At 37.2% G+C, this 25032-nt stretch overlaps 1 protein-coding gene across 5 annotated transcripts in view; it reads left to right on the top strand.

Moving 5' to 3' along the window:
* CNTN3 (contactin 3) overlaps positions 1-25032 on the top strand; it is a 327555-nt gene that overhangs the window by 118139 nt on the left and 184384 nt on the right. For all 5 annotated transcript variants that reach the window (XM_077858046.1, XM_077858048.1, XM_077858044.1 and 2 more), the window contains one exon: positions 2594-2769. In XM_077858046.1, the coding sequence (XP_077714172.1) occupies positions 2594-2769 (176 nt within the window). The remainder of the gene's footprint in view (positions 1-2593; positions 2770-25032) is intronic.

Consider the following 25032-nt stretch of genomic DNA (forward strand, 5'->3'; position numbering starts at 1 on the left):
GACATACTTAGTTAGGTCATAAGCAGTCTAACTCTAGAACTAAAATCCCTTTTCTCCCATACAAACTGTATTTTGTAGGTGACAAAAACACAAGTACCCTTTGCCATGAGAGTCTTCAGTTCAAAAATATGTGAAATTATCTATGTCTTTTCTGGTTTGAGTTTAGAGAAGTTTTTCCCACTGCAAGCATTAAATTAAAAGTTGTCAGAAACTGACAAATATTTACAGCTTAAAAATTCAATGCACCCACTTGTGATTTACTGTTGTTTTATTCTGTGAAAGTCAAGCCCAGCATGTTTAGGACTATGTTTTCCATATGTGGTTTGTGTACATATTTGTATCTGCCTGAGAATTCATTGAAATGTGGAACTAAACTTATACATTTGTTCATTTCCTATGGCTTCTATCATGAAAACTTTATTATATATTATTCAGATATAGAAAATGATATATAATCTACTGCAATGATAAACATCCATATAACCACTACTCACAAAATAAAACCAAAAGCCTAAATTTCCTAGTATTTGCTCCCTGAACGTACTTCACTTTCTCTCCATGAGAGCTTTAAAATACCTTAAAGTGGAGGTTTATCATTTTCATGCTTTAAAATATGTTTCATGCATTATTAATATTATTTTATATGTTTTGAAACTTTATATAAATGGGGGACGCCTGAGTGGCTCAGTGGTTGGGTGTCGGCCTTCAGCTCAGGTTGTGACCCTGGGATCCGGGATCAAGTCCCTAATCAGGTTCCCTGGAAGGAGCTTGCTTCTGCTCTGCCTATGTCTCTGCCTCTCTCTCTCTCTCTCTCTCTCTCTCTCTCTCAGTCTATGTCTCTCATGAGTAAATAAATAAATCTTTAAAAACAAATGTATATAAATGGTATCAAATTGCACTTTATAAAATGTTTCACAATTGTTTATGAGACTTAAACATACTAAATTCAAACATTTCACAACTATATATTTCATTTGACATTGCATACTTTCATTTGTGATAATGTTAACATTTCATGTCTTTATTTACTTTTAGAGCATGTCATATGTTCAGGTTAAATATTTTATATATAAATACAGCAACTTTTAGATGGCACATGACATGATGAAAGAATTCTGAGCTAGACTTCAAGTGAGTACTACTACTAATCCAGTACTGAATAATTTGGGGACAGTGGACATCTCATTCAGCTTTTTTATTGAAATCATCATCTATAAAATGACTACTAGATTACTCACATTCTTAAAATTACAAAGAGTAATTGAGATGATTGTTATAATACACAAAAATTTATAGAACTGATAGCAGTTTCTTTTTGTAATAAAAAGTAAGTCTTCTAGGAGGTAGATGGGCTCTAATTTATACAATGTATGTGTTCTTGAAATTATGGGATATTTCTGAGTTTTTAAAGGCGAAGTCTACTTTGATGTGTCAAGTATACGTACTGTTTAAAAACTGTTTTTTTCTGGGGACACCTTGGTGGCTCAGTTGATTAAACGTCCAACTTCAGCTTAGGTCATGGTCTCAGGGTTCTGAGATCGAGTTCCTCATAGGCTCCACACTCAGCAGGGAGTCCACTTAAGATTCTCTCTCTTCCTCTCCTCTTGCCCCTCTGCCTGTTCTTTCTCTCTCCTTCTCTCTCTCTCAAATAAATAAATCTTTTTTAAAAACCCTGGTTTTTCTGTTTAAAAACTCTTGTTTAAAAATTACTCCCCCCACCCTTTTTATTCTTTTGGCTTCCCATTGATAAATATGGCTCTGGGGGTTAGTGCCTTTACTGTTTGAGACCCCCTAGGTAGTATATAGGGTCTTTTACCACAGTGTACCATTTAGTAAATAGCATTGTGATGGCTGAGAAGAGTGGAGAGTGCCTGAGGGATAGGTATTTACCCAGATAAATTGAAATGGATAGTTGAGCACTTATCCAATTAATTTATTAAATGTGCTCAGTCAGTCTGAATAAATCAAAGAAGTGTGCTCTTTTCCCCCTTCATTGGCAGCATGAGATTGGCCTGAAGTACATGAGGTAATTACCTCCACTTTCTGCTTCATCTTTGCCTATATGGACTTAGCTTAATTTGTTCATGAACAAATTATTCTCACCTCTTTTGAAAAGTGTGAAAAATATTTAACTTTTAGATGTGATTCTGTTGTGCTTTTTACTATGCTTTAAGCTTTGGTTTCTGTTAAGTAGGCCATGTTTGAGCTTCAGATATGGCACAATGGAATAATATATTTACCTCTCATTTGTAAGAGAGGTGATGATTAAAGTGGATTTTATAATGTAAGATTTATTTATTTATTTATTTATTTATATTTTTAAAAGATTTTGTTTATTTTTCTGATACAGAGAGAAAGAGAGAGCACAAGTGGGCGGGGGTGGAGTGGGGGGTAGTGGCAGGCAGAGGGAGAGGAAGAAGCAGGCTATCTGCTGAGCAGGGAGCCTGATATGGGGCTCCTCATCCCAGGACCCTGAGATCAGGACCTGAGCCGAAGGCAGATACTTAACCTACGGAGCCACACAGGTACCCCATAGGGTTTTTTAAAATATAAATATACTAAGTGGGGAAAAACCTTGACATTTGTTTTGCAGATGGCAGCTGAATGGAAGCGATATTAATCTGAGTATGGAATATCGGTATAAGTTGGACGGAGGAAATCTTGTGGTTATTAACCCCAACAGAAATTGGGATACAGGAAATTATCAGTGTTTTGCAACAAATTCACTTGGAACCATTGTCAGCAGAGAAGCTAAACTCCAGTTTGCCTGTAAGTTTATGCTTACAATGTCTAGCAAGTCCAGCATTTAAAAATATTTAACTGAGTTTGTGTGGTCATTCTGGATTTCAAAAGCAATATGTGGATTTTATTAATTGAATAAATAGTTTGAGGAACAATTCAGTATGATCTTCTGGATCTCTGTGTACTGTACAAAGCAGAGCCTAAAATGCAAGTGGGTACTGTTTTTGTAAGGATTCTGTTAAGGACAGGAAAAAGAATCTCGTTAAGGATATGCTTATTGAGTAGCTACTCTATGTACTGTGTTTGAACTGGAAAGAAAATAAAAAAGATTGTCAGACAAGGTCCTTGCTCTCAGAGAGCATTGATATAAGAGAATTATATCTGTCAGGTGTGAAAATGTTTTAGGAGCAAAGACAATGAAAAAGAAAAGAATGTGACATTTTGTTGACCTTCCTCTGCATCTTGCCCAGCTCACAGCAACCTTTGGGGCAACCCTCTCTGAGGCCTAGCTCTGGAAGTCAACTTTGTACTCTGTTAATTGGACCTGGGTGAACTTGTGGCCCAACCTGAGAAAATCACTTTCTTTCTTTAGTGAATTTAGAATTGGGACCAGAGACCTCATTGAGTTTTTCTCTTTTGGACACATCTTTTGATTACTTTCTACTTTTGGTTTCTTCTTACTAGATTCTCTTCCTTTGTTATGGCGGTATATTTTGTATGAATTGCATTATCAGGATTATCTTGGTTCTGAGGTTTCTCTTCATTCTTTAGACCTCAGTAATCCTGAAATTGGAATGCATGTGTGCTTATAATGTGGCTGTGTTCTCCCTCCACGGCCACAAGCCATTAATAAATTGATGATGTGCCATTTAATGCATGGCTTATTCTGTAGCTTTCTGTTTTATAATGACAGTGGTTGGTTCTGCTTTTGATATTCTATTCTGCGTGCTCTGTTTTTCATACTTGTTCTTTCCTTTGTTTTCCTCTGTGAACAGTGCTTTTGGTTGTCTGATTTACTTTATTTTTTTTAAAGATTTTATTCATTTATTTGACAGAGAGAGAGAGAGAGAGAGAGAAAGAGAGAGAACGCTCATGCGCACAAGCAGGGGGAGCAGAAGGCAGAGGGAAAGGGAGAAGCAGGCTCCACTGAGCAGGGAGACTGATGCGTGGCTCCATTCTAGGACTCAGGGATCCTGACCTGAGCCAAAGGCAGATGCTTAACCGCCTGAGTCACCCAGGCTCTCCTCTGGTTCTCTGACTTAAAGCTCTATCTTCTCTGGGTCTTTTGAGGGCTAGGTATTATATTTATACTATACAAATTTAATTTTGTCTTTAAGTTCACTGGTGTTTTGTATATACTTCTCTAGTAGCCAGAATTTTAAACCTAAATTATTTTTTCAGAGTCCTTCCGTCTTAGATAAGTTCAGTTCCTGTTTTCCTCCTGATTATATATACTTTGCTATCTTGGTGATTTCTATGGTCACTGGTTTAAATTCTTATTATGCCATTTTCATATATATGTCATTTTCTTACATATATATACACACAAGGCATACATATATATGTTAGGTACTATGTATATACGCATGTGTATATGTATATAATAAGTATACGTATAGTATTTTTCTCATGAATAATTTTATATGTGCATATTGTTTTTAACCAGAATTTTGCCAGAATCTATGAAATATCAATGTTTTACCTAGTTGCAATATCAGCCACAAGACTTCTTCCCATTCTTGCATTCTATTTTTTTTTAATTTCTCAATTTTTAAATATTTAACAATGAGTTATATTTCATAGTTATCACTGTGTTTGAACCTCTTGCATTTTAAAGAATCATTATATTGGCTTATATATGAAGACACTTTTTGGTTGGTACAAAGGTTGGATCCCAAAACTGGCAAAGAATTCCAATGTGATGTTCTGTTATCTTTTAGAATTAGTGTTGCTGAATACAGGTCTGGGATCAGAATCCCTTATATTTCTTGGGAGATCAACCACCAACTGCTTTTTTGTTTGTTTTTTTGTCTCACTTTTTAGTTGCATATGAGATCATTTTTTTCTTCATCCCTTTAGTTAAAAACATGCATATTTCCAGCATACAGGTAGGTTTAGCTCTCTTTTAATTTACTTTGCTTAGAACTTGAAAAATTGGTTTATTGTACTGCATATTTTATACACAGTTCAGAAAATTTTCCTTTTCTATCTTTTAGCATTATGTATGATTTATTTATATTTTTAAAAGGCACTGGTACTCTGTATATCAGATTTTTGGGTTCTATTTCTTGAAATACTTTTTATCTCCGGCTGTTCCTTCCTATGAATTTCTGTTCCTGATTCACCGAGGCCACATCTATTTGTTTGTTCTTTCGAAGATAGAGTCAGTTTCCTAAAGTACTTTTTTTGATATACGGGCAGTCTTTTTTACGACTTTCGATGAGTGTTTTCATTTTTATGCTTAATATTTTCAATACATTCTAAAGCCAATTTTATCCAAAGCCCACCCTTATCAACAGATGATGTCAGTGGATTACCCTGACTCTGCTTGCTTCTCTAGATGCAGAAGTCAGATTCTTCTCTCAGATCTGTAGGAGAATGTAGAATTCCTAGTTTAAGTCCCTATTTTAGGAGTCTTTCATCAAATGTGCTATTCCTTTTAGACAGTGGAATTTTTCTGTTATAGATTCTTGATACTTTGTAATATCTGAAAAAGTATAATTAAAAGATTTTTTTTCTCAGTCTATCATTCATAGAGTTATGACTTTTTTGTAAATACTTCTAAAATTATATCATGTGTCTTCCAGTTTTCCCCTACTTCCTGGCCAGTACTTGATAGGCAAATGGGATAAAATTGTTAAGTCTGGGATTTTATTTACCCTACTTACAAGCTAATAAGCTGGCCTGTGTTGTGCCCAAGATTGAGAATCCGAGAAACCACCAAGGAGCCGACACCGAAGCAAACATAGGAGGGTTTATTTGCAAGCTCGAGCTTGGGTCCAAGTATACCGGACACAGCAGAGCAGGTACTTGGACCCCGAGGCTAAGAGGAGTAGCAGCTTTTTTTTTTTTTTTTTTTTTTATTTATGATAGTCACACAGAGAGAGAGAGAGAGAGGCAGAGACATAGGCAGAGGGAGAAGCAGGCTCCATGCACCGGGAGCCCGACGTGGGATTCGATCCCGGGTCTCCAGGATCGCGCCCTGGGCCAAAGGCAGGCGCTAAACCACTGCGCCACCCAGGGATCCCGAGTAGCAGCTTTATAGGGGCCAGTGGGATTGTAACATATGCAGAAAGTTGCACAGTCATGTTGGTCCACACGCAGGTGGCCAATTGAATTACATTTTACCCTATAGTATCCATTTGAGCTGGCCTATTACTTTGGTCAGAATTGGCGTGCAGCTTTGGTGGGCACAAGGCAGGGTTACATTGTTCTGAGCCGATTTCCGATTAGGGTGCGCCCAACCCCAATGGCTTGACTAGGGTGGGGCAGCGCCTTAAGCAATAAGCAGGTCATGTGGGGGTCATACAGGAGGTGGCGGGTGCAGCACAAAATGGAATCAGTCCTGCTCTGCTTGTCCAGGGGTAGGGGATTTTTTTTAATTTCCCGGGTCCCACAGCCTGTTGCTGTTTCACGGGTGCTAGCATAAGACGTGATCTTCTTGGGTCAGTGACAAAGAACTTTGTTACTCAGAGCACAGCAAGCAACGTGCTTTAGTTCCCCTTGCTCTCAAGTCCCATGGAGGCAATGAGAAATGACTGGGATAGCTGCTGCTCTCACAGCTGAGGATCACTGGAATAAGAGATCCCGTCTCTTTTATAGCAAGCAACAAGCAACATGCTCTTCATCTTAGAGGAAGGCATCACCTTATCCCTCCAGATTGCTCTGTGTAGACACATCAGTGAGAAATGGGCCTGCATAGGAGTGACTGGACCTTTCAGTCTCTGCACACCCAGTAAAAACTTACTTACACAGAAAAATGCCCATTGTTTGTTTGTCTGGTACTGTCTGGTACTGTCTTTGAGTTTCTTCCTTCGGATGTGCCCTGTCCGGATACATGTGGCAAACGAGGGACAGAATATAAAGAAAACCCAGGATGAACCATTTAGTCCCTTGGGTTTTACTTGTTCCGATGCTTGAGCATGGGCTTGCTTAGCAGTCTTGTTGGACAGTGAGATTCTTTGGTTTGGTCTGGTTTTGCAGTTGGCAGGGGTGGGGGTAGTTCATAAGTGTTCTCAGGAAGTTACAGGAAGGAATTTTGGGTATTCTTAGCCTAATGCCACATAAGATTGGAAAGGTAAAAAATGTATTTTTAAATACATATGGTTAAGAGATAGGTTTCTGGTAAAGAAACCAAAGACAGTGGCAAAAGTAGTGGGGGATATTTTACTATATCAGAGGTTTCAAATCACCAGGGGTAAGAGAGCACTGCTTTAACTTGGCAGCTTTGAAGGGATGTGATAAATTAACTAAAGAAAGAATTAGGATCAAGAGTCTTGTATTAGTAAAAGATGCTCATGACTTCAGGGGAATTTTGATGGTCTTCGTTGCATGCAAATGGATGGTAAGCTGTTGTCAGGGAAAAATGTTCTAGTGGTTTACTAGCTGTCTCCTCTCTTGATTATGTTTGCATGCTTAGTAATACTTTTTTGTTTCTATTAGTCATGGGGAAAATATATAAAATGTGCTTCATGGATAAATGAGTAAACAAAAGTAAATGGACCCCTTTAACGCTGGTGAAAAAACAAAGAAATTTTACCTTAATTTTCAAATTGCTTGAAAACAGTGTTTGTAAAAAAATCAAAGTGGAAAGCCCATCCATAATTTAAGAAGTCTCCATTTTGTAGCGATTCTCAACCACTTCTGGTAGATTATTTGTGGAACAGTTAGGAAACCTATGGAAGGGAGAAATATGTAGTGATTCAGTGTTTGAATTCTAGGCTTTCTCAATTATCTGCTGTTCTGTTTCGTTGTATAATTTTGATACTCTCTTAATATACTTGAAAATGTTTTTCCAAATTCTTAATTCCAATCGCAGCAGGTTAGGATGGTACCTCCAAACTCCCCAAATAATCTTTCTTTGCTTTATTAATAATCAGTTTTATTTGTCTTATTCCTGAATTTCTTACAATTCTTTATTAAAATGTTTTTATTTTGGTCGTTTTGTGGTGCAGTGTATTTTTAATCATGAATTATATTACCCATACAAGTGGAATGGAAAAACTGTGAAGAATGTCTTTGTAGCTACCATGTAAGATTTAAAGCATTTGAAGTACAATTAAACCTACCTGCTAGCTCCCCCACCTGACATTTTCTTCCTTCGCTTCCCCTCTCAATAGGTATTCACTGTTCTGAATTAAAAGTGTTTTTTATTCTTTGAATACACATGTGTATTTCTAAACCACATGTTAAATTGTTTTTACCTTTTTAATCTTTTATTTTTATTTTATTTTTAAAAATATTTTATTTATTTATTCATGAGAGACACAGAGAGAGAGAGAGAGAGAGAGAGAGAGAGGCAGAGACACAGGCAGAGGGAGAAGCAGGCTCCATGCAAGGAGCCTGATGTGGGACTCGATCCCTGGTCTCTGGGATCACGCCCTGGGCTGCAGGTGGCGCTAAACCGCTGAGCCAACCAGGCTGCCCCCTTTTTAATCTTTTAAACTTTTATACAGTGGCATCATACAGCATACACGCATTTTACAACATTTTTGTTTCCTCAACATTATGTTTATGAGTATCTGTTCGTCTACATCCATGCTAATGCTTGTTATTGTTCGTTTTTTTAATTTGTGCATGTCTGGTGAACATAAAATTGTATTTCACTATGGTTTTATTTTCATTTTTGTGATGACAATGATGTTCAGCTCCTTTTTGGTGTTTGGTGATCATTTATATTTCTGTGATCTTGATTTTTTTTTTTTAACTATATGATAGTCTCTTTTTTTTTTAGGAGTTTTTTGTACACTGAATTAATCATCATCTTTTTAGTGGCTAATTTTTTTCCCCCTTCATGCTGTCAAATGATAAACAAGTATTCTTAATTTTGAATTAAAGTATCAATCTTTTTCTTTATAGCTTATGTTCTCTCTGTTTTTTAAAAGATTTTATTTGTTTATTCATAAGAGACAGAGAGAGAGAGAGAGGCAGGACACAGGCAGAGGGAGAAGCAGGCTCCACGCAGGGAGCCCCATGTGGGACTTGATCCCGGGATTCCGAGATCATGCCCTGGGCCGACAGCAGGCACTAAACCACTGAGCCACCCAGGCGTCCCATATAGCTTATTTTCTCTTATGAGTTTAACATTTTTTTTTCCCTTATCCTGAAGCGGTAATGACATTCTCCTAAATGTACTTATAAAAGTTTTATGTTATGCTCTTTATATTTAAGTCTTTAATTGTCTGGAATTGATTTTGTATATCATGTAAGGTAGAAGTACTCATTTGTTTTATTCCAATATGGATGTTAACTTTAGCAGCCCCATTGATCGAAGAGTCTGTTCTTAACCAACCTGAATATATCGTATGGTCATTGTCTCTGGTTTCTTTGGATGTGTTTGGAGAATTATAATATCTGTAAATAATGAGAGTTTTTGTTTCCTTATCAAGCCTTATATCTTTTTATATGACTGCATGTTCTCTAGCCTAATACAGTGTTAAATACTTTGATGGTAGATATTCCTATTTTGCTTCAGATTTTAAAGAAGATGAACTAAGTAACATTTCACCATTTGATATGATATGTCCTGTAGATTTTGTAAATACTCTTTATCAAGTTAAGGCAGATCCTCTCTAGGTTAGTTTTTATCATGAATGCCTTATTCTTTTAAGTGATTTTCCTACTTTTACTAGGATATTCGTGCTGTTTTCTTTAAATGGTTACTGTAGTAAACAATTTTTAATTATTAACCAACCTCCTATTCCTGGGTTAGTTTCACCTTGGCTTTTATGTATGTTTTTAAAATAAATGGATATTAGCTGTTTGCCAATATTTTATTTTGCATTTTTGCATATGTATTCATGGGGGAGATTTTATTTTCTCTTATACTATCCTTTCCTTGGCTTTAGTGTCAAAGTTATTTTCACCTCTAAAAGGGAGCTGAAGAGTATTTATTATTTTTATATTACCTAGAAAAATTTGAGAAATAGTAGAATTATCTATTTGAATAAGAAGTAGAACTTATGAATAAAACCACCTGGGCTTGGAGTTTTCACTGAGAAAAATGTTTTAACTATTGATTGAATCTTTTGAATAGTTGTAGAAGTAATCATACGGTCTTTTTCTTTATGCAGAGTTAGGGTTTTTTTCTAAGAATTGCATCCTTTGTTTTATGGTTTCTAAAGCATTGCCAAAAAGTCGTTTCAAAACATTTCCTTTTATTATCAACTTATCTTTGTTTCATCTATATGTACATTCCCTGTTTCATTCTAAGTATTATTTTAGTACTCTTTTTAATCAAACTTTTCAGAACTTGGCATTACTGTTCACTTTTGAATCATTATATTTCATTCGTTTTATTGTTCTTTCCAACTTCTTAGATTATTTTATTGTTCTTTTTTTAATCACTTAAGTTATAAGGCTATTTCCTCCCATTCTTCTCTTTTAACACAAATATGTGTGGCTATAAATTTTCTTGAAATTATAGTTTTAAATGTAAACCAGGGTTTTGACATATAGCATACTTATTATGGTTCAGTTCTATATGTGTTATAATATCATTATGATTTTCTCTTGGATCCTTGAATTATCAGATACATGTTTTTGAATTTCCAAACATAGTGGCGCTTTTTCTTTCTTTTTAAAAAATATTTTATTTATTCATGAGAGACAGAGACAGAGACAGAGAGAGAGAGAGAGAGAGGCACAGAGACACAGGCAGAGGGAGAAGCAGGCTCCATGCAGGGAGCCCGATGTGGGACTCAATCCCGGGTCTCCAGGATCAGGCCCTGGGCTGAAGGTGACGCTAAACCGCTGAGCCACCCGGGCTGCCCAGTGGTGTTTTTTTCTAGTCATCTTTTGTCTGATTTCTATTTTTTTCTTTAAAGATTTTATTTATTTGAAAGAGAGCACATGCATGGGAGAGAGAAGTGTGGGAAGGGGATGGGCAGAGGGAGAAGCAGACTTTCCAGTGAGCGGGCCCTGGATCCTGGGATCATGAGCTGAGCTGAAGGCAGATGCTTAACCAACTGAGCCACCCAAGTACCTCTTTTTACTGATTTCTAACCTTTGCCCCACTGTTCAAAGCAGTGTTGTCCATGTTCATTGGAATTGTATATCTCGTTACTGATGCTTTATCTAATCAATCAGTTTCATAAAGTGATAGATTTCTGCCTATCCTTGTATTTCTGTATTTTTCTTTGTGTATTTAGTGAATTATTAATGAATAAAAATTTATAATAGTAATATTTTGGTTAACATGAGGTGACCAACTATCCCTAATAAATGGCTTGCCTTAGAATTTAACTGTTAATATATTAATCTTGCTCTATTAATATGTTCTGATTTTTTGTGTGTGTTCTTCTTCTTTGTTTGGACTGACTGAGAATCTCCCCCCGTCTTAGGAAGATTGAAAGTTGTACACCTTATTTATTTTCTTCTAGTAATTACCTTAGAAATTTCAGTATGCATGTTTAACAAAGTCTAAAGTTAATTTTTAAATTTTTTTTTTTTATTTATGATAGAGAGAGAGAGAGAGAGGCAGAGACACAGGCAGAGGGAGAAGCAGGCTCCATGCACCGGGAGCCCGATGTGGGATTCGATCCCGGGTCTCCAGGATCGCGCCCTGGGCCAAAGGCAGGCGCTAAACCACTGTGCCACCCAGGGATCCCACAAAGTCTAAAGTTAATCAGTATCTCTGACGATAGAGGACTTTGAAGTTTTTTATTTTTTATTATTTTTTTTAAGATTCTATTTATTTATTTATTCATGAGAGACACAGAGAGGGAGAGAAGCAGAGGGAGAAACAGGCTTCATGCAGGAAGCCCGACGTGGGACTCGATCCTGGGTCTCCAGGATCAGGTCCTGGGCTGAAGGTGGCGCTAAACCGCTGAGCCACCCGGGCTGCCCTGACTTTGAAGTATTTTAAACTATATTGCTCTTCTCCAGAGTACTGTAGTATTGTTATCAAATATTTTTGTTGAAATTCTTACTGCCATGAATTAGACATTACTGATCCTGTTCCTTTTATTTTCTAGTTTTTCTTTTATTTCAGAACTAAATAATGTAAGCATGTATAAACTTCGACATAGTTTCTTGTTTGCTTTTTTAAAAGATTTTATTTATTTATTCATGAAAGACACAGAGGGAGAAGCGGAGACATAGGCAGAGGGAGAAGCAGGTTCCCTGTGGGGAGCCTGATTCAGAACTCTATCCCAGGACCCCAGGATCACACCCTCAGCCAAAAAAATGTCCAACCACTGAGCCACCCAGGTGCCCCTCTTGTTGTTTTTTTTTTTTTTATGTTTTTTTGTTTGTTTGTTTGTTTTATGAGGAAAATGTCCAGCTTCTGCCCATATCCTGTTGATTTATCCTTTCTGAGAGGAAACTACTTTCAACTCTTTGGTTCTTATATAACACATTTTTAAAATACATAATTTACTTATGTTGCTACTTCTTGATTTTTTAGTTTTAAGCATTACTTGATGGTAACTGATGCTAGAACACTCTCATACCACCACAGCAAAGTGAGGTTGCCTTTTTATGAAGTTTATGAAATACAGCATTTTTAAAGTCATCACTCTTTTTTTTAAATTTTTATTGATTTATGATAGTCAGAGAGAGAGAGAGAGAGAGAGAGGCAGAGACATAGGCTGATGGAGAAGCAGGCTCCATGCACCGGGAGCCCGACGTGGGATTCGATCCCGGGTCTCCAGGATCGTGCCCTGGGCCAAAGGCAGGTGCTAAACCTCTGCGCCACCCAGGGATCCCAAAGTCATCACTCTTAAAAACAGTTTATGAAATACAGCATTTTTAAAGTCATCACTTTTACAAAAAAAAAGCACAAAATTTAAAAAAAAAACGGAAATCTACATTTTATTCCACTTACTGTACTCTGACTGGATAGAGCTTCATATGAGCACAAATCAGTCAGTTTTCAAGTCGCCCTCATTCAAATCTTCACAATGAATAAATATTTCACCTGCCTTTTTTTGAAACTAGGGGGCTGGGAAGAAGCTAATTTCCAATTGATTAATTTTTGAATATGCAGTCACTTAGGGCATATTATTGTAGGATTTTACTGGATCAAAATTTGAATTCAGTACCCAGTGATGACTTTATAAATGATATTCAGAGCTAAGTTTTGTAACAAATATAATAGCTAGTTATTTTTCCTTTGTGCCTAATTTTTCTTTTCCCAGAAATTAGTAATCTTTTTTTTCTTTAATTTCTTGATTTTCTATGGTTTTATACTCTGTCATCTAAAATTTTGCTAGCTTCTCAATGTCCTCTCAGATATTGAAATGCATCATATATCCTGTCAGTTATATCTTCTTGAAATCTGTTCTGGAGATCTTTCCTTTGACTAGTTCTACTGAATTTTTAATACATGCTGTCTTATGTTTGCAATTTAAGAGACTTTTCACATTTTAAATTTCCTCTTTATGTCTTTTTCTAGTTTAATAGTTGTAATATCTTTTCATGTATATATGAAGTTGTTTGAGTGATTTTTTTTTTTTTAAGATTTATTCATGAGAGACACACAGAGAGAGAGAGAGACAGAGACATAGGCAGAGAGAGAAGCAGGCTCCATGCAGGGACCTTGATACGGGACTCGATCCCGGTTCTCCAGGATCACGCCCTGGACTGAAGGCAGATGCTTAACCACTGAGCCACCCAGGCGTCCCATGAGTGATGGTTTTCTTCCTTTATATTTTCTTCCCCTGTACAAAGTGTTTTTTCCAAGTAGCTTCAATCCTGTTTTATGCTGGCTGGTTTCAATCTTTCTTATAAGAATTTTTTTGTATACATCTGGTAACTTTTGGTTGTTTTGCACAGACCTAACAGTGTGGGGAACTCATCCCTGACAGAAATCTTCAGTTTCATGGTGGACCTTGTCTTTGTGAGGTTAATGATACTGATGCTCATTTCATCAGAAACCTCTTGCTAGCAGGGCTTTTAGTTCTTCCCTTTGGGTAATTCAGATTTCCCAGAGGGAGGAAAAAAAAATCCAGTCTTCTCCCTGGATGGCAATAGCTACTGCTAATGAGGGAAAAGGCCTAAATGATTTCAGTATTCAGGGCACATATATTTATTTAATCCACCTGATTCCTCACAGTGCATGTCACAAGATCTGCTGAGTAATGTCTAGTCAAGACATCCTGCGTTTTACTCCCTTTAGACAATAAGCTTCTTCTTTGATGTGGAATGGAACTCTGTTGGTCGTAGAGGGGAAGACAGGTGATCTGGGCATCTGCTGCTTAAAATTCTTACTTTACCACCTTCTCCACCTTCATTTCCTTTTTAAGATGTGCCTGCTGTCTCCATTCTTAAGCATTTTGAGATTTGTGCCCACAAATCTGCCCACTTCTAGGTTTTTCTTGCTATGAGCCTAAAAGTCCTCCTTCTTCATGATGCGAAACTGGTTAACCATCCCTTCTGTCTTTTGGGTTCTATAGTTGATATTGCAGTTTGCTGTTCTCTTTTCCTGTCTTTGAGTTTTGCCTTCCAAAAATACCTCTACACTGCAAGAAGATCCTAGTTTGGGGACTATCTCAGAGGAAGAGAGGAATTAAATATGTATGTGTTTTCTGTAGAAGCCTTATTATTTCACGCAGTGTTTTTTTCAGATGTACTCACGTGTTTACCGTGTCATTTTTGCACCCTCTCTCTTGTATCTGGGCTCATTTTCCTTCTTTGAAATCTGTATCTTTGAGAAATCTGTTTAGTATGTTTCTGTTGATGGTCAGTACTATTTTGTTTTCTCTTTTCCCATTGGCCTAAAAGTGTGTCTGTATGCCCTTGTTCTTCAAAAAAAGAATTTCACTGCAAAATGTACTGCTACACTCTGAGATTGGAGCTGGATTAGATGGGTTCAAATCCCACCTCCACCACTTACCAGCTATGTGACTTCGGACGAACACTGAGGCTCTTGGTGTTTACAGTTCTTCATCCATAGAGCAAAGATGAGCAGTGGGACTTATTTCATCAGGTGTGAGGTTACAGGAGCTAAAGTATGTCAAGCATCCAGAGCAGTGCCTAGCACAAAATTCATGCTATACAAGGATCAACAGTTACCATTCTTACACAGTTCTATGATATGATTTCCTGAATCTTGGGATACATGTCTCATGGCAATTGAAAATTTTTCAGCAGGTATCTTCCAGTTTCATTTATCCCCGTGGCAACTCTACTCCTTCTGGTTTCCTTTTGAATATATTTTGAAAGTTCTCACTCTCTCCTGCATATCTGCTAACTGGCTTGTCTCCACATCTCTCTGCAGTGCTCAGAGTTACTTACTTAGTTTTAGCCTACACATCACTAATTAATCTCTGCCTCATTTACTATTAAACTCTCTGAGTTTTTAATTCTAGTATTTTCCCTGTCTAGACATTTTATCAGGTTTTTTTTTCTATGTTTCTGTTCTCTCTTCAGAGCATCTTGTGTTCCTGATGGTTTGACATGCAACCCCATTTTTCTTTATTTTAATTGTTAGAACTCTTAAGTATTTAGATATTCTTTGATACTGTTTTATTAGCTCAGGATATTGCCAGTGTTAACCTGTGATTTGTTGGTTCGTTGGGAATATAAAAATATTCCCATGTTTATATTTTTGGATATGAATGTGATCTTTAAAAAATAAATATTTATTTACTTATTTATTTGAGAGAGAGAGCACATGTGCACAAGTGCAGTGGCCAGCGGTAGGTTGGGGGGGAGTACAGAGGGAGGAGGAGAAGTAGACTTCCCACTGAGCAGGGAGCCTGACACAGGGCTGGATCCCAGGGCTGTATCACACCTGAGCTGAAGGCACCTGCTTAACTAACTCAGTCACCCAGGTGCCCTGCGATGTGAATATGACCTTTAGCAAAATTTCTACTTACCCAGGCCAACATGAGACTCTCTTTAGCCTTGGTTTAAGAAGGTTTTATTGCTTTTGCCAGGAACCTCAGGGATATAACCAACCTGGGAACAATTTTATTTTAATATATTGGTTCTATGTAGCCCAACACAAACAGTCAATTTTCACTATTTATGGTAGTTGTGTTCTATAAAGTCACTGTTAACACTGAATTAATGAATATTGAACCATTGCTCTTTGGGGGAATACAGGGTTAGGTTCCTGCAAGCCTCTGATCATAACATTATCATCAACCAATCAATATATAACCTTGTTTTATGTATGTTTCTGTTTAAAGAAATCTTATGTAATGTATATTGTTGATTTATTAACATTAAACTCCTGGTCAAGAACTCTATTACTCATGCTTGAACAAAGCTTTTCTAACAAACATATTTTTTTCCATAAAGCACAACAGTTTCCTTATGTATAAGAATACGAGATAGATTTCAGTACTATACTTGGCGTCCATCTGATTCAGTGAGGTCAGCAGAAGGGACACAAATGCCAAAATCGTGGCACAAAATATACAGAAAAAAAAAAGATGCTTGTTTACAGTATGAAAGCTGAAACAAGAAGGCATTGCTTTTCAACCTCACCTGGGAATGTGCACATGGTGTGACTCAAATTTTTCACCACTTCATGCATGTCTTAAAATGACTGCAGAAGTGCCACAAATACTGATTTGGAGTTTACAAAAAAAATCTGAGGGAGTAGATCAATTTACAAATATGAAACTCACAAATAATGAAACTCAAATAATGAGGGTCAACTATATGTTTAGTGCTATGAAATCCCAAGCAGTGTGAAGTGTAGGTCCCACATCATGAATTCTTCATCGAAGTATCTGTGCCCTGCAAACCCCTCACCTGCACCCTAGCCTCACCTAAGGAGAGAGAGAAGGATAAGTTAACTATTTCGTTCTTTCCGTGAGTCCACAAATCAGTTTAGCCATGAGTGCAGCCTTGCAGGTGTGCAGCTGTGTATGGAAGGGCTTATTTCCAAATGGTCACTTCCTAGGCCCAAAACCTTATTTCCTGTTTCCACATGGAGAGTTCAGCCTCAGCTCCCAGGTTGCCAAGCCTAATGCTCTCACTGGCCACATCCTTATTCCACTGTCCTGGCAACCCCAGCATAAGCTCTGGAATTAATTGCTCTGCTTTGCAGTTTACTTTTTTGCCCAGCTCAGCATTCAACTTAATTTTTGATGTGTTTTAACCAACACTGCAAGGCAATTTGTAGAACTAGATGTCTCTACCGTTTCTTAGGCTTTTTAATAATATCTATCCAATTTGGTTACTTAGGAAGATAACATCAATGAGTGAAACAAGCTTGGAGTAAGCAATAAGGGGTAGTAAAGTCTAGAATGGGCCAGAGATGATGGCATGCTTTTTCTAAAGGGGGTGCTTACTGCTCAGTTCCTCAGTTTTTGTCATTTATTTACTCCTAAATTCATACTTCCAGCTTTGATCTCTTCCCAAACTCATGGCTCAAATAACCACCTGCCAGTTCTACTCTGGATATCAGTAGACATCTCACAGTTACATTTCTAAACAAGAATCTTTTTTTTTTAATTTTTATTTATTTATGATAGTCACACAGAGAGAGAGAGAGGCAGAGACACAGGCAGAGGGAGAAGCAGGCTCCATGCACCGGGAGCCCGACGTGGGATTCGATCCCAGGTCTCCAGGATCGTGCCCTGGGCCAAAGGCAGGCGCCAAACTGCTGCGCCACCCAGGGATCCCTCTAAACAAGAATCTTGATTTTCCTGTTAACCTTGCTCCTCTCCGGTGTTCACCACTTTGATAAAAGACACATTTATTTTCTGGGTTAGTTGCATTGATGTGGCTCTTACCTAGGTGCCTCGGTGAGAGAAGGTGAGCTTAGGATTCTCCTTTCCCGCCATTGTGACGAGCACTGAATAATGTCTAGAATTGTTGAATCACTATATTGTACCTGAAACTAATATAACACTGTATGTTAATTATGCTGGAATAAAAAAAATTCATTTGATGCCCCTCCCACACAAAAGACGCATTTGCTGCACTGGATCAGGCTGCAAAGCTGAATTATCCTTGAGCTCTTTTTCTGCTATTCACTTTCCACATCTGTTCATCAATCCATCCTATTAGTTTTACCTTTAAAGTATACTCAGGAGCTGGGGCACCTGGGTGGCTCAGTGGTTGAGCGTCTGCCTTTGGTTCAGATTGTGATCCTGGGGTCCTGGGATCAAGTCCTGCATTAGGCTCCCTGCAGGGAGCCTGCTTCTCCCTCTGCCTATGTCTCTGCCTCTCTCTGTGTTTCTCATTAACTAATAAATAAAATCTTTAAAAATATATATATATACCCAGGAGCTCACCACTACTCATTCCCTGCACTGCTACCATTGGAACACAAGTCATGTCCACCTCTCACCTTCCATGCTGTATTAGCCAGCCTTCTCACATAGCCTCCTACTTCCTATCTCTTCATGGTGCCACTCAGCCACTCCCATCCCTGCCACTGCCCACAATATTTTGTTCTCCATCCAAGGAGTAGAGTGATTCCACACTTGTAAAATCAGTCTCTTCTTAAACCCCTAGCAGTTTTCCATTAGAATGAGCCTAATTTCACTGGATTACCCTAGCTCCCAAGGCCCTCTCCTGCTTCCCATGTGTGATCTCCTCCCATTGCTTATTGTGTCCTTGAATCCAACCCCACTAACCCTGCCCTTCCTTTCTATGCTAAGAACGTCCTTACCTCAGGGCTTCTATCAGACCTGTACAGCTTGCTCACTTCATCCAGGTCAGTGTTTTATGTGAATTCCTAAAAAGACAAGAGAGAAGCAAATCTTTTCGATCCTCTGTATGTTCACCACAGCCTTGATCCTTATATGACTTTGGACATCTTTTTACTTTTAACTCCCTTACTATATTGAAAGACTTGTTTGTGTTTTTCTCTGCTGTATATAGAGCCTGACAGTGTGCCTGGAATTAAGTAGATGCTCACGCAGCCAGTATTTGTTTAGTGGATGAAATAACAAATGAGAAAATACAGGAACACTGTTACCAAAGCTAATCACTTTTCAAGATAAACCGGAATCCATCATTCTTTACATGAAATGTCCTGACTTTTTAAATGTTAGAGACTAACCTTAATTTTTTTAATGAAAACACTGCATAGGCCAATTCTGTCTTCATTCTGCATCGAACAAAACAAGTCTAAAGACCAGATATAGCCCAGGTATCACCAGTTAGTGACCTCTAACACAGATGCTAAGAGCAGATATGCTGAAATTAAAAGGATAGTACTAGATTATAAATGATGCTACCTTGTTCTCTTAAAAAAGAAACAAGACAGTGTGTCTCTTGAACTCAAAGTTCTTTTTTTTCCCTTTCTTTTTCTTTTTTTACACTGCTCTCCATTACAGAAATTGACCATATTGCCCCCCCACAAAGGATTACTTCTTTCTCTATCAGCAGAAAAGGTAGCAGATTTTTCACTTTTCTTAGATTATAATCTTGAAGAACACATTGAGGCTTGGAAAAATAAAATTGAAGAAAGATTAAACAAATGTAGAAAATGTTAAGGATGAAACTCAGCGTTGCTGGCTGTATCTGAAAAGAAAAATCACTAAAGACTAATTAGCTTAAACTGTTGTGCTATAATTAGTAGGAGCTTAGTTTGGTGTGAGTTACAGGCAGTGCTATTTCATAACTAAATAGTGCAGCTAAAAACATAAATTTCATCTTTGAACATAATGACTTTGATGAAGTTCAAAGCTGCTTTGCTCTGATGGTCTAAAACAAGTTAAATTTAAAACAAAAGGCTGTAACTTTATCAGTATGCCATTCATGCTTTATGAATTTAAAAGGCAAAGCAAAACTTTTTAGTCAAACACAACACTCTAACTCAGTCCCATAGGAATGATTCTTAAAACAAGATTCTATGGAAGTCAACAATTTTTCAGTAACTTCTCAGTCTGTCTTATGCTTTTTCATATAAACAGAATATATTTGTTCTTGGCATTTTGAATCATAAAAAGTTTTAGTTTGTAAAATAACTGCACATATCTAAGGATTTTTATTATGTGACAATATTATTTCAGGCCCTATGTTTTGGAGGAAATCTCAGTTGAGAGGATTCCATAAACAAGTATCTTAATTGAACTTTCCATTGAATTTGCTGTGTCTACCTACTGATCCTCATGTCTTTGAGATGCTTATATATGAATGAGAGTGATGGCATGGTTGAAGCACATCTGACCAACATGTCTGAATTAATCAGAATATTTCCCAATCAATTTTCTTCTAAAAGCATATTGATACACATCTTTCCTAGGACACTCCCGTGTGCTGAAATACTGGATAGGATAGCTTAATCTGGATTATTGAGATTGAATTGGGTTGGAATCTTTATCACTGAGATCTTCATTACATGAGGGTAGCATGGGTCCATGATTTAATCAACTGGCCCTATCATGATAGCAAAGCTTCCAAATGTAAAGGAAGCATTTTCATTGTAGATTTTATAATGGTAACAGTGAGCCACCGGAAGAAGTTAGTAAAACTCTGTAACCAGAGCTTATCCTTTTATTCAGTGAGTGTTCATTGAGTATTTGCTATTGTTAAGACATTTTTTAAGAGGCTGGGCAGTGGAGAACAAAATTTCATCAAATTAATACAAAATTATACACTGTGATAGTACTATTATTAGGAAAACCAATAGCCTCCCCTTTCCCCATAATCCTCACTGCTTGAAATTCTACAATCAATCTTCACTCTTTACCCTTAAAGAAAATGAATCGGGGGATTCCTGGATGGCTCAGTGGTTTAGTGCCTGCCTTCGGCCCAGGGCATGGTCCTGGAGTCCTGGGATCGAGTCCCACATCAGGCACCCTGCATGAAGCCTGCTTCTCTCTCTGCCTATGTCTCTGGATCTCTCTCTCTCTCTGTGTCTCTCATGAATAAATAAATAAAATCTTAAAAAAAAAAAGAAAATGAATTGAAAAAGAGCTCATCATCACCTAGACATGAGTGAAGTTCTGTACACTGTAGCCAGTGAAGGAAGAATGGCATGAGGTACATTGACAGAAGTATCCACGGGGATAAGTCGTTCAAGCTCACATAAGCTATCTTATTCCAAGCAGCCAAAAAACAAGATGACATATTTTGATTTATAAAGATCAAATGGCGGACTTCTCTGTAGCAATTAGATTGAAGGGCAGAAGAAATGCCACCAAGGAGACCAATAGGAAATTACTACAGCTGTTTACACAGCTGATGATTATTGGGGGAAGCTGGCATTTAGATGGCTTGTGATAAAAATGGTAAATCTTGGTAAAGGATTGGATGTGAAGGCTGTGGAATATTTTCCTCACAGGCTTGACTTGGTGGTACACGTCACTGAGATAAGCAACTTTAGAAGATTATGATATTTTGTGGATTAGATGGTAGGAGGAGGGGGAAGTGGAAAGGTCATGTGTTTGTTATTAATACAATTTGATAGCATATCTATAGGTCACCTGAAAAAGATATTTTCTGTCTGTTCTGGTAATAATAGAGTAATCTAGGAGCAGCATGTCACAAACATGTTATACATATTCATGCAAGACATACCCTGCCCAAGGGCTCCTGGATGAAATCCACCCAAGGCTTTCTTTTCCAGCAGTGAAGCCTGCTCCAGGTCTGGCTGTGTCAGCATGGAAGAAGGGGTGGCTTTCTGTCTTGCCCAGAGAAGGCAGGTTTTTACAGTTTTTAAGCAGGCATTGTGTGTGCAGACATGATCTTGCCAGTGCCTGGGGCATGGTGAGTTGGAACAGGGGACAGGTTCAGATATTTTTTAAGAACAGCTTCATTGAGATACAATTCATAAACCATATAATTCCCCCTTTTAAAGTGTATAATTCAGTGGTTTGTAGGGGATTCACAGAGTTGTGAATATACCACTTCACTTGTATTTTGTGTACAATGAGCAAGTTCACCATCACCACGGTCAATTTTAGAACGTTTTCATCATCCCCAAAAGAAACTTTGTGCCCATTGACAACCAATTCCATTTCCTCCTAAAAGCCACCCATCTCAGCTCCTAGCAATCACTGATCTACTTTCTGTCTCTATGGATTTTTCTGTTGTTGATAGTTCACGTAAATGGGATCATACAGTATGTGGTTATTTCTTTATTAGCTTCTTCCACTTAGCATAATGTTTTGGAGATTCACCCTTAGTATAATATATATATCATCCTTCATTCCTTTTTATTGCTGAATAATACTCTGCTATATGGATATACCATTTGCTGTTTATCTGTTCATTAATTGGTGGTCATTAGAGTTGCTTTCTCTTTTTAACTGTTATGAATAATGCTGCTATTAACATTTTGTGTAAGCGTTTATATAGACATAGGTTTTTATTTCTCTTGAGTTTATACTGAAGATTGAAATTGCTTGTTTCTTTTTTATTTTTTATTTTTAAATTTTTAAAATTTTTTATTTTTTCCCCAACCCCCCCGAAATTGCTTGTTTATATGATAATGTTGTTAGACCTTTTGAGGCTGTGTCATACCATTTTACAAAGTCATTGCACCAATGTAGAGACCCCCCAGCAGTGTATGAGGCTTCTGATTTCTCCCATCCCATTATTTGGTGGTTTTTTTTTTTTTTTTTTTTTTTTTTATTGTAACCATCCCAGTGGGTGGGGAATGGTATCTTATTGCAGTTCTGATTTGCATCTCTCTTGTGACTGGTGATGTTGAGCATGTTTTCATTGATTTATTGGGTATTTGTATAGCTGCTTTGTGTGTATGTCTACTCACAGATTTTGTCCATCTTTTAATTGGGTTATCTTTTTATTATTGAGTTATAAAAATTCTTTATACATTTTATATACAAGTCCTTCAACTGTCAGATACATGCAAATATTTCCTACCATTCTGTGTGTCAGATGAGCTTTTGAGTCACCTCTTTAAAAGTCTGGGTCATTAATAGAAATCTTCTGTGATTACTTAGCTAAAAACCTTCAATTTGGGAGTGATTCAATAAGGTTCAAGTGAAATACTATAAATACTATATTAATCACACTGATGTACTAGAGTGGAATGAATTTAAGGTTAGAAGTTGAAGACCTTGTTCTAGTCTTAGCTTAGTTAATGAATGGGAATTACTCAGTAACTCTGAGTAGCTCAGATTAAAAAAACCCTTAAAGTTTTTTTTAATCTGTAAGGAGGCACTGGGCACCTTAAACATTCTCCTGTTTTACCACTGTATGATTCTAAGGTTAGAAGTTAAGCTGAACAGAATGAAACTAGTGTTATTTTCAAGGCAAAGATACTAACTTCTAGATTTTGATATATCTGAGAGTTTTTCATGGAATAATTTTCCCTTCTTTTTTTTTTTTTTTATCAAGAATACCTAAATATCAGAGTATAATAACAGCCTTTGGAATCCTTTTGCCTTTTTCCCTTCCCCAGAGTACTTTTTGAAACTAACAACTAAATGACAAGCCTATAAACTCTGTTTCTGTATGACCATGTAATTTCACAGTTTGAAGAGTAATGTTTAAATTCCTCTGATATCTGTTACATGAAAGAGTCGCCTCGGTCTTGTGTCTATGGACGTTGACTATTGGACATGGCCCTTGTATGCTATAATCACAAGGTTGTTGCTGGGGAGAGTCTTAGAACTTTATGGTTCATATGTTGAAATACGATAGCATTCATGAAAATTTAGATGATTGTTTAGTATAGTTTTTTGCTTTTCCCCTAGCTGCAGTTTTGTCTTATTTAGTTGGTTTTAGCTAATTCCATCATTAAAAATGTCATCAGTTAATTCCAAGAAGTCAAATAGGGCATTTCCTCCAGGGGCAGTGGTATTAGAATGGAGTCATCTCCATCATTGTAGGCTAGTCACTGGCCATTATGTGAAACTCATTAACTTAGATTCTTTGTTAATGGTGACGGTAGGTATCAAGTCTGAGCATCTAAAAAATTTCTGATCTCTGAATCAGATCCATTTCAGTTTTTATTGTTTCATTTTTTAAAAAATATTTTATTTATTTATTCAAGAGAGACAGAGAGAGAGAAAGAGAGAGAGAGAGAGAGAGAGAGAGAGAGAGAGAGATAGGGAGGCCAGAGACACAGGCAGAGGGAGGAGAAGCAGGCTCCATGCAGGGAGCCTGATATGGGACTCTATTCCAGGACCTAGGATCACGGCCTGGGTTGAAGGCAGTGCTAAACCGCTGAGCCACCCGGGCTGCCCACTGTTTCTTTTTTTTTTTTTAATAAATCTTATTTGATATTAAGCCTTGGCTGGATTTTAGCTTCCTTTGCTTTTCTGTCAGTGACCAATCATGATAAACTTCTAGACTCAAGGTTGTGCTTGAGATAGCAATACTATTTTATATTAACTTCTTATACATACATACATTTGAATACAAAACGTGGTATATATCATTGTGGGGATCAAAGAAAAAAATGCTGCTTGGCTTTTTTGACGCTGATTCTGATTCCTTTCAAATTGAGTGCGATTGTATAAAAAATAAGTTCTATGAAATCCTGTCTTATCAGAGTCCAGTATCCAAGAGACTTGGAAATTTCTCGAGGCTGGCAAAATCACAAGGCCATTTGGCCCTTTGATTAACTGGCATTCTTCCAGATGGATTTTCTTCTGTTCCAATACGATGCCATTATAGTAAAAGTAGATTGAATGCTTCTCAGTATAGGTCAGTTTTATTTCCTTGAACTTCAGAAAAGTTCTTGTTTTTTAAAAAGAATCTTCCTGTTGCTTTGTTTTACTTTTCCTCTTTGGTCACTGTAGGAATATTCTTTCATTGCTGTTCTGTTGGTTTTGTTTGTTTGTTTGTTTGTTATCACTCTGTCTTAACTCTAAAAGCAATTTCTTGTCCGTAGCAGAACTGCTATGCCTTGTCTGTGAGAGTGTTGCCTGGTAAAAGTAGCAGCTGCTTGGGTGGTATATTTAAAGTTAAAACCAAATGGCTTGTGAAAAAGCTAGATTGAACTCAACCCTTTAATTTCACATAAGGCACTATTATAGGTGTGTGGTGTTTTATAGTGCATTGTGTACCATAATTTTTAGGCTGTTGTGTTATCCTGCTGTAGCATGCTAAAAATATTCTGTATTTTTTTCCTTCTACATGAGCATCTATTTAATTGAGTCCTGGTTTAGTGCTCATCCATTATACTGCTGTGGTTCTATTTTGCAAATGTTGGAAAATGTCTTTAAGATCATACATGTAATT

This window comes from Canis aureus, chromosome 19 (genome assembly GCF_053574225.1).
Source record: "Canis aureus isolate CA01 chromosome 19, VMU_Caureus_v.1.0, whole genome shotgun sequence".
Lineage (NCBI taxonomy): Eukaryota > Metazoa > Chordata > Mammalia > Carnivora > Canidae > Canis > Canis aureus.